Source organism: Eulemur rufifrons, chromosome 9 (genome assembly GCF_041146395.1).
Source record: "Eulemur rufifrons isolate Redbay chromosome 9, OSU_ERuf_1, whole genome shotgun sequence".
Taxonomy (NCBI): Eukaryota; Metazoa; Chordata; class Mammalia; order Primates; family Lemuridae; genus Eulemur; species Eulemur rufifrons.
Genome location: NC_090991.1, coordinates 1,396,184 through 1,409,889, shown reverse-complemented (window position 1 = coordinate 1,409,889; position 13,706 = coordinate 1,396,184). Strand labels below are relative to the sequence as shown.

General features: G+C 49.5%; 1 protein-coding gene across 1 annotated transcript in view; it reads left to right on the top strand.

Moving 5' to 3' along the window:
* Window positions 1-11,291: 11,291 nt before the first annotated feature.
* ULK2 (unc-51 like autophagy activating kinase 2) overlaps window positions 11,292-13,706 on the top strand; it is a 77,433-nt gene continuing 75,018 nt past the window's right edge. Inside the window, exons 1-2 of the mRNA XM_069483191.1 lie at window positions 11,292-11,907; window positions 13,108-13,200. Of these exons, the coding sequence (XP_069339292.1) occupies window positions 11,818-11,907; window positions 13,108-13,200 (183 nt within the window). The 5' untranslated portion in view covers window positions 11,292-11,817. The remainder of the gene's footprint in view (window positions 11,908-13,107; window positions 13,201-13,706) is intronic.

Genomic DNA, 13,706 nt, shown 5'->3' with positions numbered 1-13,706 from the left:
TGAACACCTTTTCTCTTTATTATGTTGTTGACAGCAACACAAATTGTTTAAAAAGCAAAAGTGTTAGTGAGAAAGTGATTCCTTTTGCAATTTGATATGTCTCTATCATTCCTGTAAGATTTGGTGAAAGTAAAAAGTAGATGTCAACCAAATCCAGTGAAGAGCAATAAAATAGCAACTTTTTGTAACTTTTTCTACTTGGGTTTCAATATTCAGTAGAGCTTTGTTGAAAACTTTATATAAATAGTTTACAGTACTGGAACTTTGACTACTCATAGGAATTTGGAAGGGAAAGTCATTCTGGATTGTAGAAAATTACAAACTAATTTGCTGTTTGGCTTAAGTCCTAAGAGATAGTAAGCACCTGATGAAATGACTGACCTTTCTCCAGTGACACTGGGCACCTACCTGACTCACAGTGACACCTGTCCCCCCACTCGTACAGGTATGAGGGCCCTGTCTGCTCACAATGACCTTTTTTCTCTCTGTCTCCCCTCCCCCTTCCCCACATACCAGTTGATTGGACCAGGGTTGAACTCCTGATCCAAACAGGCCTAAGATAATTCTTTATCTTAAGAATTTTGCACGGGGAAGGAGAGCTATGAGTCACCATCTGGGGTGGTGGCCTGGAGGGCATACTTACAAAGTCAGGAGAGAGCACTGCAAGGACAAGCAGAGGCATGTGGGCCTGAGGGAGCAGCTGCCTTGGTGATAACCCTGAGGGCTTCCCTGGTTTCTGGGTCTGGTCTTGCATCCTTGCTTTGGGCTTCATGGATCTCTCAGGTATCCGTAGAATGAATTTTGATTTTTGAAAATCAATCTGAAGTGAGTATTACATGTGACCAAAAGTATTATATGCAACCTTGACTAAAATACTGCCAGAGTATTAGGAGTACTCTAATTCCTAATAAGCATGTGTGCCCACCATTCTGCAAAGTGCTGCTGAGTTCTGGAGAATTTTTCTCTAGTAAACCTTCCTTGGCCCTCTTGTGTAGTCTCTCCAAATGGAATCCTAACCTCATGGAGCTAAAAGACCCCTGTTTGTTTTTATGTAACGCCTCAGCGTTACTCAGGGCCAGGACCTTTTCATGCTAGCCACCATCCTTCCAAAGAATAAGTTACAATCCCCACTTTTAGCCATTATGATAAACCAGAAATGGAAGGCATTTTAGCCAATGAGTAACTGATACACACTTAAAATGGGTAGGAGGGATAATTTTTACAAAGTTTGTAAGTACTGACCACTTCTGTGTAGTAGGCAAGGTCTCTGGACTTTGGCTGGAGCCATAAAGTGAGGAGTAAAACCCTTTAAGGGTACAACTTGGGTGGCCCAGGCTCATAGTTAGCCCGTGAGAGTCCCCTTGCAGGTGAACACTGGGCGCTGAGGAAGCCCCTCTGCTGCGGCAGGATTGGGAATGGCGCAGAGCAGGGGATGGTACTGTGGATTCTGTGCAGGCAGAGGTGGCTGCGAGGGCACTGAAGGAAAAGTGTGAGCAAAGGCTCCCAGGGCGTTCGTGTTGGGGGGCGGTTCCGCCCGCCTGCTTGCCTGGCACGCAGGAGAGTGAGTATTCGTGCTTTAGTAATGCTATGTAAACAAGTGTTCCCCGGTCTGTTCCTCTCACGCCCTCTGCTCTGGCACATTTAGAGTGTCACAGAACCCACCTGGACATACTAAACCCCTGCCTAGTGCACCCCCCACCCGCGCACCACTGGGACTCCTGTGGGACTGCATCCAGTCTGTCTGTGGACTGGGAGCCTAGAAAGGGGTTTAATTGCAGCTTGAAGGGAGCTGGGGTTTGCCAAGGAGCAAAGGAGAGATGAGGACTGTGACAGCTGTGGCAGTTCCCCCAGCGTGAGATATCCGAGTCCCCTGCCTCGAATGTGCCTTCGGACTCACTCAGACTTTGGGAAGTGAGCCGGCCTCTCCCGCACCACAGCAGGAATCCCACAGACTGTGCAGCTTGGGCCTTCAGACCAAGCGCGGCTCTGGGTAGTAGGCCCAGCCCCACGTGCTTGCCAAAGCCCACAGGCTCCACCCAGACCTCAGTTTTCCTCATTTTGGCAAAGAACAGCATTTGTTCCTTCTAATTACAGAACTTTTGGTTTAGTAAATGTTCACCTGTTTGTGCCAGTCACTGTTTACAATGCAGGGGCACAGGAAAGAGTAAGACGAATTTCCAGGCCCCTTGCAGCTTGCATTCTGCTGAGGAGGAGATGGAGGTTGGAATAGCATCTGAAATGTGTGCTGGCATATTTGACTCAAGATGGCCTTTTAAAGCCCATGATTTAATTCCCTTGCCCCCCAAAGTCCTACTGGAAGCCATCAGACTCTCCTGCTGGACCTACAGAGAGAGCTGCAGCTTGAGGGAAGCCTGAAGAGGGGTCGCCCTTCCCCGAGTGATTGTGTCATTCCGTTTACTTGCTGCAAGACTAGAAGTTGGAGCACTTAGGTGTTGAGCACCCAGTTGACAACAAGGTGTCAGCATCGTGGTGTCTGAGGCCATCGGGGCGAGTCTCTCTTTGAACAGGGTACGGCACAGAAGAGGTTACAAGACCAGTCTCAGCCCCTCTGCAGAGCTTTGGGACACGGGAATTCTTGGAAACAAGAAGACTAGTGTAGAATTACAATACATGCATGTGATATAAGATCATGACCTTGGAAAAATCTAGCTAGCTATTGAGCTAATTCCACAAAGTGATCAGCTCCTTCTGAGCTCTACTTTAATGATACCAATGACCAGTTTACATTGGTAAACTTACCGTGTGCCAGGCACTATTCCGCGTGATCCTTACGATAATCTTATAAGTACTTATTTTGTCTCTTCTAAATGAAGAGACTGAGGCTTAAGAAGTAGAGGAATGTTTCTGGGGCCTCCTGGCCAGGGAAGGCCGCCCTCTTGCCCACTGCTCTGCTGTGCCTCAGACAGTCGTCCGCGCTTCCTTCTCTCGTTTGCTGCTAACGATACTCACTGAGGCAAATACTGCAGCTACCAGAGGCTTCAGAAAAACTCAAGGGGTTGTGGCTTTAAAACCAAAAACGTCTCATCCATGCCCTTAAAGCAGTGATCCTTCAGCTTTCAGATCCACCGGGATCCCCTGGAGGACTGAGGAAAACGTAGGTCTTTGGGCCTAACCTCCCGAATTTCTCATCTGATAGGTCTGAGTGGAGCCCAAGAATTTGCATTTTAACGAATTTCCAGATGCTGCTGCTCTGGAGACCACTTTTGAGAATCACTGCCTTAAAATCTTTCCTGTGAATTGGGAAATGAGTATTTCCGTTCCCATTTATTGGGAATGCCCATGCTACACAGAAATGTGATTTGAAACCTGTTACTCATGACTCAAACAACCACATAAATCCTCTATTAGTATTCAGATGTTCGTTCGAAGCCGAGAACCCTCGCGCACCACCCACTTTCCCAGTCCCTGGGAGCCTGGGCAGGCTGAGGCCATCAAGGCCAGTCTATCACTGGGGGAGGCTTAGAAGAGGCTGCAGACCAGTCACAGCACCTCAGTCATCGGCTCCTCAGCCCAGCGCCTTTGCTGGGGACAGTGACCCTGACATAGTCCTCCAGGGATGAGACTGCTGGAATCGCACCCAAGGTCCTGGTGGGACCTTGTGCACAAATCCTGTCTGGTCCATTTCCTTTCAGTTTGTCCCCAAGTCCTTGGTGCAGCTTCCCCTGCTGACCTCTTTTTCAAGTCCCTCCCACAGGACGCTGGTACCTCACTCTCTTCATCTCCTCCGCCCTCCTCTTTGTCTCTTCATCGGGCACATACTTCTGAGGGCCTGTTCCATACCCGTTCTAGTTGCCCGGATGCAGCAGCACCCAGGGCGAACATACTGCCTGCATGCTGACTCCCCTCCGCCATCGCCGTGGTCCCCGAGCGCCCTCTCCTGGCCAGTGCTGCCTCCATGGCCTTGCTCCTTGTCCTCGTTCACCCTTGCCACCTGGGAGACTGTCCTCTGCTGTCCGTCAGCCTCTGCTCCTGGCTATTTCTCCAAGTCTGGGATACAGCACTCCCAACTGTCTACACTCTACACCCTGTCATTCCCACCCCAGGAAACGGCACTGTTTGCGATGATGATCAGCCCAACAACTCAGCCTACAACCCTCTGGCCTGTTCTGTCCCCAAGAATGGTATTTCACTCCTCAGTCACACCCATACCCAAATTTTGTCATCTCCTGCCACTGCACTACCTCTGGTTTCTCCTCACAGGTCGTAGCCCACAGCAACCCCGAACGATGCAAGTTTTGTATGGTCAGAGACTCCCCCCACTGGAGCGGGTTAAAAGCGGGAGGGAAGAAACGTCGTCACCATTCCAGGAACATGCTCCCTCGCGGTTACGAGAATTAGGTTTTGGAAATCCGCCTTTCAAAGAGCGATTTCAAAAGCCTAAGTAAGTGGTTTTGTCGTGAGGATTACAAACATCCACCTACATGATAACTTGGGGGTGGGAGAGGATGGTTTTACCGTGGTGACTTGTTGACGTGGGGTCAAACTTCCCAGTGAAGGTGTCTGTCAGACATGTATTTGAAAAGTGCTGTGTCACAGACAACTTGCACACACGGGAAGGAAATACACTTCAGGAAACTGGCTCCAGACATCGGGAAGACACTGATGCATGTAGAGAGTGACTAAAATTGTTACTTGAAATATGAGATGGGAAAAAAGCAATATTTTGTATTAATGTGTAATATATAATGTTATTTTAAATATGCATGTGTAACTAAAGTAATAAATTACATATTATAACTAGACATCTGACTCTTTCATTGATGTTATTAGAAGTTTAAGTACTCTGATACCTTAATTTAAAAATTTTTTTCATTAGGAAAATAGGGATTTGCCTTAGATACAGGATCACCTGTATGTTTAATGAACCCCCCGGTGTCTGCTGAATGAAGTCCAAATGCTGTAGTTAGCGTCTGTGGCCCTGACTGACCCAGCCTCGCAGACCTTAACCTACACGTCTCCCGTCCTTCCTCAGTGGGCTTCGGCTCTCAGAGCGGCTGCCTTTGCTCAGGCAATGCCCACAATTTAAGATGTGCCGCCCTGCCCTCTGCCTAAAGACATCCTTGCAGACTGGCTCTCTTTCTCCTCCACCCCCTCCTCCCCGAGCCTTCCTCAATGTCCGGTCCAGCTGATACCCCCGAGCTGTCCTCACACGGTGTCCAGTCTGGCATCCGTGAGAGCAGTTCTGGGCTTGTCTGCTCCCACCAGATGTCACTGAGCTTCCCAGGAAAGGCGTGGGTTTGACCCCAGGGAGCATGACCCAGGAGATGCTGGGGGAAGAAAAATGTTTGCTGTAAAAGAACCAGGCCCAGCTAATGGCTTTCCTGGGCCCATCTGCCCAGGCTCTGAACCAAGCCTTCCTATGCCTTAGAGCCTGACAGACGCCCTATTCACTTCTATTAAATAGAAAGAGGCTGACGTTGAGATGTCCTTGTCTTGTACTGGTCCAGCAGTTCACAAGGCATCATGCCCTGGTGCCCGTGTCCCTGAGACGCTTTCTGGAGGTCTGCAAGGCCAGACTACTTTCGTGACGGCAAATGTGGATTGCCTTTGTCACCGTGTGAAGATTTGCACTGATGATGTAAAACCTATAGTGGGTGAAACTTCTGGCACCTCCGCAGGAATCCGGGCAGTGACACTGAACTGTGCCACTCACTACTGCATTCTTCACCACCACACGCTCACCATTTAAAAAAAAAAAAAGCCAGTTTCCCATAAGAATGTCCTTGGTGGAGCAGTAATAATGTATTAAATATCAGCCCTCAGGTACATGTTATTTAATGTCATGTGACAACATGGGAAGTCCCCATAAAGCACTTCTGCATAGCGAAGTACGATGGTGTCTCCTGGAAAAGCACTTGTGCAGCTGTCCAGGTTGTGGGCAGACTCAGCCACCGCCTGCGTGGAGCCCCATTTCCACTGGAGAGAACAACTGACCAACTGGCTATTCAGCCTTCGGTATTGAAAGGCATTTTCTTGAATGTGAATGAAGTGAGTCTGTCATGTCAAGAAAAACAATACTGTTTATTGCCAAGGATAACATTTGAGTTTTCAGGATAGGCGCGGTGGCTCATGCCTGTAATCGTAGCACTCTGGGAGGCCGAGGCAGGAGGATTGCTTGAGCTCAGGAGTTCGAGACCAGCCTGTGCAAGAGCGAGACTTTGTCTCTACTAAAAGTATAAAACAATTAGTTGGATGTTATGATGTGCACCTGTAATCCCAGCTACTCCGGAGGCTGAGGCAGGAGGATCAGCCCAGGAGCTAGAGGCTGCAGTGAGCTGTGAGGACCCCACTGCACTCTAGCCCAAGCAACAGAGAGAGACCCTGTCTCAAACAAACAAAAATTCTGAAGCTTGTCCAAAAAGGAAGCCCTATGGATTGAAGATGAACAAAAATTAATAAAATTATGCCAACTAATTAAATGATGGTCATTCCAATAAATTATTTTATATATTCTTGATAATGATGTTGAGTATTTTTAAAAATCTCTGACATTATTACAAAGATTAAGAGAAGACTCAGAACCATGAATAATATTGTTAATATTGAAACATTCTTTATGTATTAAGAATACTAGTCATCTCATGACTTTAAGTTTAAAGAAGTCCTAAAAAGACGGTGATCTAGCTCCCTATTGTTAAATCAGCGTTCAGACAGAGCCCTCATTTAACTAGTGAGAGCCACATTAGACAAACGATCACCCAGCAATTTCAAAATGTTAATTATTTAGGAATTATCAAATTAATTTAATAAATAGCTTGTCCTACATCTTATATGAGTTGGTAGGAAGCTTTATGGTATGATTTTATTTAGTTCATTCAAAGAATAAAATAGAATGTCAAAATGTATTTATATGTTAGCACATATGTGAAATGTGTCCTACACTGTTTATATTAAATGTTTTTAACATCCCAAATAAAAGAAAGATTTGGTCCCTGTCCTCAAGGATGAAAATTGTTTCAGTAATCTATTTCTGTATTGCAAAACTTGGTTATTTAAAACAAGAACCATTTTTTAAAACTTGTTCACAATTCTGTAGGTCAGGAATTTGGGCAGGGCCATCAGGGATGGCTCATCTGTGCCCCACATGGCATTGCTAGTGGTGGCCCACCTGGGGCTGGAGGACCCAAGAGCCCCGCTGAAATATTTGATGCCTCTCCAGGTCCCTGGGCCTGGCTGTGAGTGCCAGATCTCTTCTTGTGTGGCGGGCTAGAGTCACTCAGTTCCCCACTCACAGACCCCTCACCCCCATCCAGTCAGACACCCCAAAGGGAAACCTACCCCAACTTCTAGATTTAGTTGCGTCTGGTTTGTGCCTGGCTTCTTTTACTCAGCGTTACAGATGTGAGAGTCATCCACACGGTTGCCCGTGGTGTCCTTCACTCGTTCTGCTTGTTACTCAGTATCACGTGGTGTGTATAAACCACAATTTGCTGAACCATTCCACCGTGGGTAAGAATTTAGGTAGAGCCAAGTTTATGCCTACTGCAAATAGCACCGCTGTGAACACTCTAGGACATGGATTTTGGTGAGCATACGTTTACATGTCCGTTTGGTATATACCTAGCAATGGAATAGACAATGCACATCATCAACACTGGCAGATACTAATAAAGTATTTCCAAAGTGTTTCTACCAATTTACACCCCCAGCGGCAGAGCACGAGGGTTCTAGTTGCTCCACATTCTCATCAACACTTGGTATCGTCAGTCTCTTTATCCATTTAATGGATGTCATGGTACAGTTTTCACCTTCTCCTGGCAGGTTGGACGGGGCATTATATGGCCCAGGGACCCTCCCAAAAGGCTGGTGTCAGGGTGAGCAGCCACCTCACCTCTGGGGCTAAGAGGAGCAGCACTCAGGAATTGCAACTTCCTGGAAATTGGATGGTCAGAAGGTGATTTGAAAATCAGTCATTCTGTGAAGGAGGAAATGCAAAAATAAAACAAAACAAAAATCAGTCAAAGTTAATTGGGGGCAGTGGGTGGTGGTTTTGTCCCCTTGGTTCCCCTAGAGTCTTGTGGCATCACTGGCCCCTGAATCAGGAGATACGGATCCCCACCCGATCGCTGAGTCCTGCCCGCTTCCTTTCTTCCTAAGCTCGTCTTCCAATGAGCCGAATTCAGACCCAGCTCCTGGTGTGCCAGTCACTCCCCCAATGCACCAGCCCCCTCACAGCTCTGAGAGTTTGCTGCCGTTGTCGTCATCCTGCCTGGCTGGTCTCTGCCAAAACCCTTCTCATTCTCAAAGGCCCAACTCAGATGTCACCTTCTCTGGAAGGGTCTCCCCAATTCTCCGGTCCTCCCCGTATCTCCTCGAAGCAAGTTGCTTGCATTGGCATCAGGGCCTTTGCACCTGCCGGCCGTCTACCTGGAACCCTTTCCTCCCGCAGGCCTTGCTCCCTGCCCTCCCCGTCTGTTTCACCCCTCTCTCGTTGGGGCCTGTCTCCTCCCACTGGAAGAGAAGCTCCGTGAGGGCAAGGGTTTGTGTCTGCCGTTTATTGTTTCAGCCCCGTGCCTAGAAAAGCACCTCACACATAGTAAAGGCTCAGTTTGTTGAAGGAATAAATTTCACTGGGCCCTGTGGTAGCAGCCGTTTCCTCTTCTCTTTCCCCAGGAAATGACAAAACACTCTGGTCTCGAGGATCACGTGCTCTCGGCACCCAGCCAGGCCCGTCACACAGGGCTGGAGCCTCCCACTGGCCAGGGCGATCTGTCCAGAGCAGAATGAGATCCTGGCACGGCATGGGGACAGCATATGCCACAGGCGGCGTGACAGGCGGTTTGGCTGAACTGTTGTACTCTCACATTCTCCCCCAAGGATCATTGCATTTGGACTTGGGCCTTTCCTGCATCTATTTTGGGTTGGGGGTATCCTCAGCAATTTGGGGGGTTGCCTTCTGTTGCTTTCCCGTCACGCAGGGTTGGTGTACCTTTTTTTTTATTGTTTAATTTTTGTTGCTGTTTTATTTTATTTTATTTTTGAAACAGAGTCGCCCGGCCTAGAGTGCCGTGCCGTCAGCCCAGCTCACAGCAACCTCAAACTCCTGGGCTCAGGGGATCCTCCTGCCTCAGCCTCCCGAGTAGCTGGGACTACGGGCATGCGCCACCAGGCCCGGCTAATTCTCTCTATTTTCAGTAGAGACGGGGGTCTCGCTCTTGCTCAGGCTGGTCTCGAACTCCTGACCTTGAGCGATGCCCCGCCTCGTGTTGCTGTCTGGTCCTTCAGATGGCTGCATGTGGTAACCCTAGGGAAGGCTCTCCCTGAGCTCCCTGCGATGTTGGCTGCTGGCAGGTACCGTGTGGGCTACCAGCCCAGCTCCAGGTGTGTTGTTCCCTTCCAGCATCGCTCTCTTGCTACCCAAACATTTTGCACTTACTGCTTCTGCAAAGAAAGTTTATAGAGAGTGCATTCTCCAGATGTCTGTTAGATACACTGCCCCATCCCTGGAGCTGAAAAATTTGTTCTCTGTTCACTTGAAAACCACCTGGGGAGGGGGCACTGGTCTCGGGGGGGCGGGGGGGGTGGACTGTTGCCTAAGGCTGGCTTTGATCTCACTTTACTACTTAACAGCTACTCAACATAGTGTGCTGTCTGTGCCGGGCAGTGTTTCCAGCACTTTGCCCTCTTGACTTATTTAATCTTCTTAACAACCCAATGAGGTACTGACTGCTATTGTCCTCAATTTATAGCCAAGGAAACTAAGGCACGGGAGATTAAGTAACTTGTTCAGGGTCCTACAGCCTGTAAGATACATATTTCTGAAGAGCTATTATTTAGTGAAATTTGTCATATTAATTCCTATATGCTATTTAAATATTCATATTTAAAGACAGACCATAGAGAATCTTTCAATGAGGTAAAGAATCATCTCCAAATAATTTTTCTTTTTTCTTTTTTTGTTTTGAGACAGGGTTTCACTCTGTTGCCCAGTCTGGAGTGCCGTGGTGTCATCATAGCTCACAGCAACCTCAAACTCTTGGGTTCAAGCGATCCTCCTGCCTCAGCCTCCTGAGTAGCTGGAACCACAGGCCGGCCCTACCACACCCAGTTAATTTTCTTTATTTTTATTTTTGTAGAGACAGGGTCTTGCCATGTTGCCCAGGCTGATCTCAACTCTTGGCCTCAAGTGATCCTCCTTGCCTCCGCCTCCCAAAGTGCTAGGACTACCGGCGTGAGCCACCGCGCCCTGCTTCCAAGTCAATTTCTGTATGTATGTGCACACTTGCTTAACTTGCTGTCAAGTTTTAAAGGCTCCAAATTTTCAGTGTCTAACACAATCACCTCGGCCAGATTTTTGAAGGGTAGACTAATGTACAAGACCACAGCAGTGGGAGCAGAAATCACAGGCTCTACATTTCCAGGGTGTGAGGAAGGAGCGTTCTCTCAGAATGTCACAGCGGATTGTCTCAAGGTTGAGGCTCTTAGGGTCCCTGCCCGGCCTTGGGGATCAGTTTGCAGGGATAGCTGGTGTCACCCAGAGGGTGAGAACCAGCCTGAAAGCAAATACCCTAAAACACCGAACATGCACTGAAGCACGGGCCCGAGTTTTCTATGATGTTTTCTAGCATATTGTTTATAAAACGGTTTCATAAGACTTCTTTGAGGGGAAGTTGACAAATCAGTTCCTTGTCACTTGAACAATTTTAATAATCAGGTAGAAAAGAAAGTTCACTGAAGCCATTTAAGGGAAGCCTGAGGTCAAACTGGCGGGTCACGGGGAGTGCCCCAGGAGAGCACTTGAAAACGTATGTAATTCTGGGAAGAGCGTCCTGAGTTGTCACCAGCTTTTCACAGAGGTCAAAGGACCCCCAAAAGTGCAGAATCCCTGCCCGACAGCGTTTGTTTAGAGACCCTGAGAGAGTAAACTCCGAGAAGGGTGGGAGCAGGTAGGCACTTTGGCGATTTGACCTCAGCTTTCAGAGGGCGAGGGCAAAGCCAGGCTGTCGGACTTGCTCCTGTGCCCTCCCCGGATCCCAGGCGTCTGTCCACGCTGCACTGGGACGCCCCCGGGTCGCCTGCAGCTGCACTCCAAGACCAGCTCCTCCGAAGTCCGCCCCCCTGAGGACTCGAGCCCGGGGCTTTCATCTGCTCCCAGGCCCAGCGCGGAGGCTGCAGCCGTGACCAGCGGTGGCCGCGCCGCACCGCCCCCTCCAGGCCCGCCTCAGTGTACGCGCCGCACCCCGAGGCGCGCACTCCTTTTCTCGGCGGAGGGAGCGGGCGCCGCCGCGCGCTGCGTCCTACAAGACCTGCTGACGTCGCGGAGGGCCGGCAGTCGGCGCGGGAGCGGCCGGCGCGCGCGCGCGTGTGCGTTGGCGCCGCCGCGAGGCGGGGACGCGCGGGGTCCGCGGCCGTGCGGCTTCTAGGGCGGCGGCCGCTGCAGCGGCAGCGCCCCGGGCGGAGAGGGCCGAGCCGGCCGAGCGAGCAGGGGATGGGGAGGACCGGGCCCCGCACGTCTTCAGGGCGCGCGAGCGGCTCCGGGGGCGCACAGTGACGGCGCCGGCGCCCCTGGCCGGGCAGCACCGAGGCCGCTTCTTCGGAGAGCCCGCGGCCGGCGGCGAGCCGGGCCATGCGGAGCGCCCGGGGCCGGGCCGGGCCTCTCTGACCCCGACTCCGCGCGACGGCCTTCCCCGCTTCCGCTCCCGCCTCTCGGCATGAGAGTCCTCCCGGGCCCGGGGCCGCGGCTGCCCCAGACCCGCCGCCCGCGGGCGCGCTGCGGGCCCGCGGGCCCGTGGTGCTGATCCCAGCCCGCCGCACTGCGCCGCCCGCCCGCCCGCTGTATGCCCCGGGGGCGCGGCCATGGAGGTGGTGGGCGACTTCGAGTACAGCAAGAGGGACCTCGTGGGACACGGGGCCTTCGCCGTGGTTTTCCGGGGGCGGCACCGCCAGGTGAGCGCCGCCCGCCCAGCCGGCTCCCCCGGGCCGCAGCCGGACTGGGTGGTCCTGAGCCTGGCGAAGCCGCGGGAGCCGAGTCCCCTACTTGGCTTGCTGCCCCGGGCCTGCCATTGTGTGCTGTCAGTGTCGCGGGTTTTGTTTTGGTGTTGCGAGGGTTGTTTGGAGGCAGCGCTCCACCTACAGAGCGGCCGCTGACGTCCGCCGCCAGTCGGGGTGCTTGGGAACGGGAGTGTGCTCGCGGATCCCCCCCGGTGTCCCGTCCAGAGAAGCCTTTCCACCTGAAGTCACCCTGGACCCAAAACAGACCGCGCAGTCCCTTGCACAGCTCGAGGCTCGGGTGCGGGCGGACCTTTGGTTTTTCCCCCTCGCCCTGGGCTGCCGGGGCTGTCACCTTCGAGGTTGATAATTGCAGACCCAGCGGAAAACGGGCGGGTTTCCCGTTAGCCAGAGGCTTTCTGACACTCAGAGGTATCACCTTTCCCAGCACTGGTTCCCCTGCAGCCCCACCTGCCCCGTACCATCTTCCCTCCTGGGCCGGATGGAAGGGCTCTGAGTGGAAAAGATGGGTGGACGCTTCCTTTTCAATCCAAATAAACGTGAAAACATGTTCAAGTCTTAAAAAAAATTTTTTTTAAGCCTTTTCTGTTTCTCAAGTATTGGTTACACGAGTTTTTATAATCTAAGGAAAGCAACATCGAGAGAAAACAGTCATAAAGAGGTTGGCAGTTCTGATTGTTGCCAAGGTGCATGTTAAAAGTAAGCTGTCTGTGGTTTATCAGGTGAAGTAACACTACTTATCTTTCATTTATTATGAAAATAACTTAAAACTTAAAAAGTTAGAATACAGTATAATCCTGCCAAGGTAACACATACTGTTTTCAATTAACCATGTCACCCTCCAAGTTTGTTTCCACATTTCTCATAACTTTTAAGTGGTTGTAAAGTATATTCTCTTTTCATTTAATGCTAGTTACTATGTGGTCTTCATATTTATTATTTTTAGTAGGTATGTTGTAAGACATTGTTTTGTTAATTCTATAATTTAGGAAATCATTCTCCTGTTGGAAGTTCTTTTCCATTTTCCCTATTGCTGTACATTTATTTGCTAAAAACATCTTTGTGCTTATAGATTTTTTTCTGTTGAATTATCTCTGTGGAATAATTTCCAGGAGTAATACTGTTTTTCTTTTTCAGAAAACTGATTGGGAGGTAGCTATTAAAAGTATTAATAAAAAGAACTTGTCAAAATCACAAATACTGCTTGGAAAGGAAATTAAAATCTTAAAGGTATGTTACTTTATGTAGTATTTCACACTAGGTTAAAACTTAACTTGAAATGCCATCCTTTGCAATTTCGGTAGTTGGACCTAAATTTAGGAATTTTCAACTGTTGTTTTCATTTTTGCATACTCAGGTTTTTTTGGGGTTTTTTTTATTTTTTTTGAAACATCAAGTACTCTGAGACTATTTTTAAGAATAGATGTTTGTGGCTCTTGTCCAAAGCTTAGAGGGATTTTGTGAAGACTGATTTTGGCTTCTCATAATTTCTTTTCTTCTCTCTCCTAGTTATTGTGTTATTGTTTGAGAAGCGGGCCAGGCAGACCCATCTTACACATTGTTTGCCTCTTCTGTTGACCCTCTTCACATTACTATTTTAAGTTTTTTGGAGAGAGTCGGGGCACTTGGGGTCTTTTTTCTTAATAAGTTGAAGAAAGTTATTTTTCTTCGAGGTGGTCTTTGTAAATCACTCAACCACTGTTATCCAAGTGAGATGCTTTGAGAAAAAAGAGGGT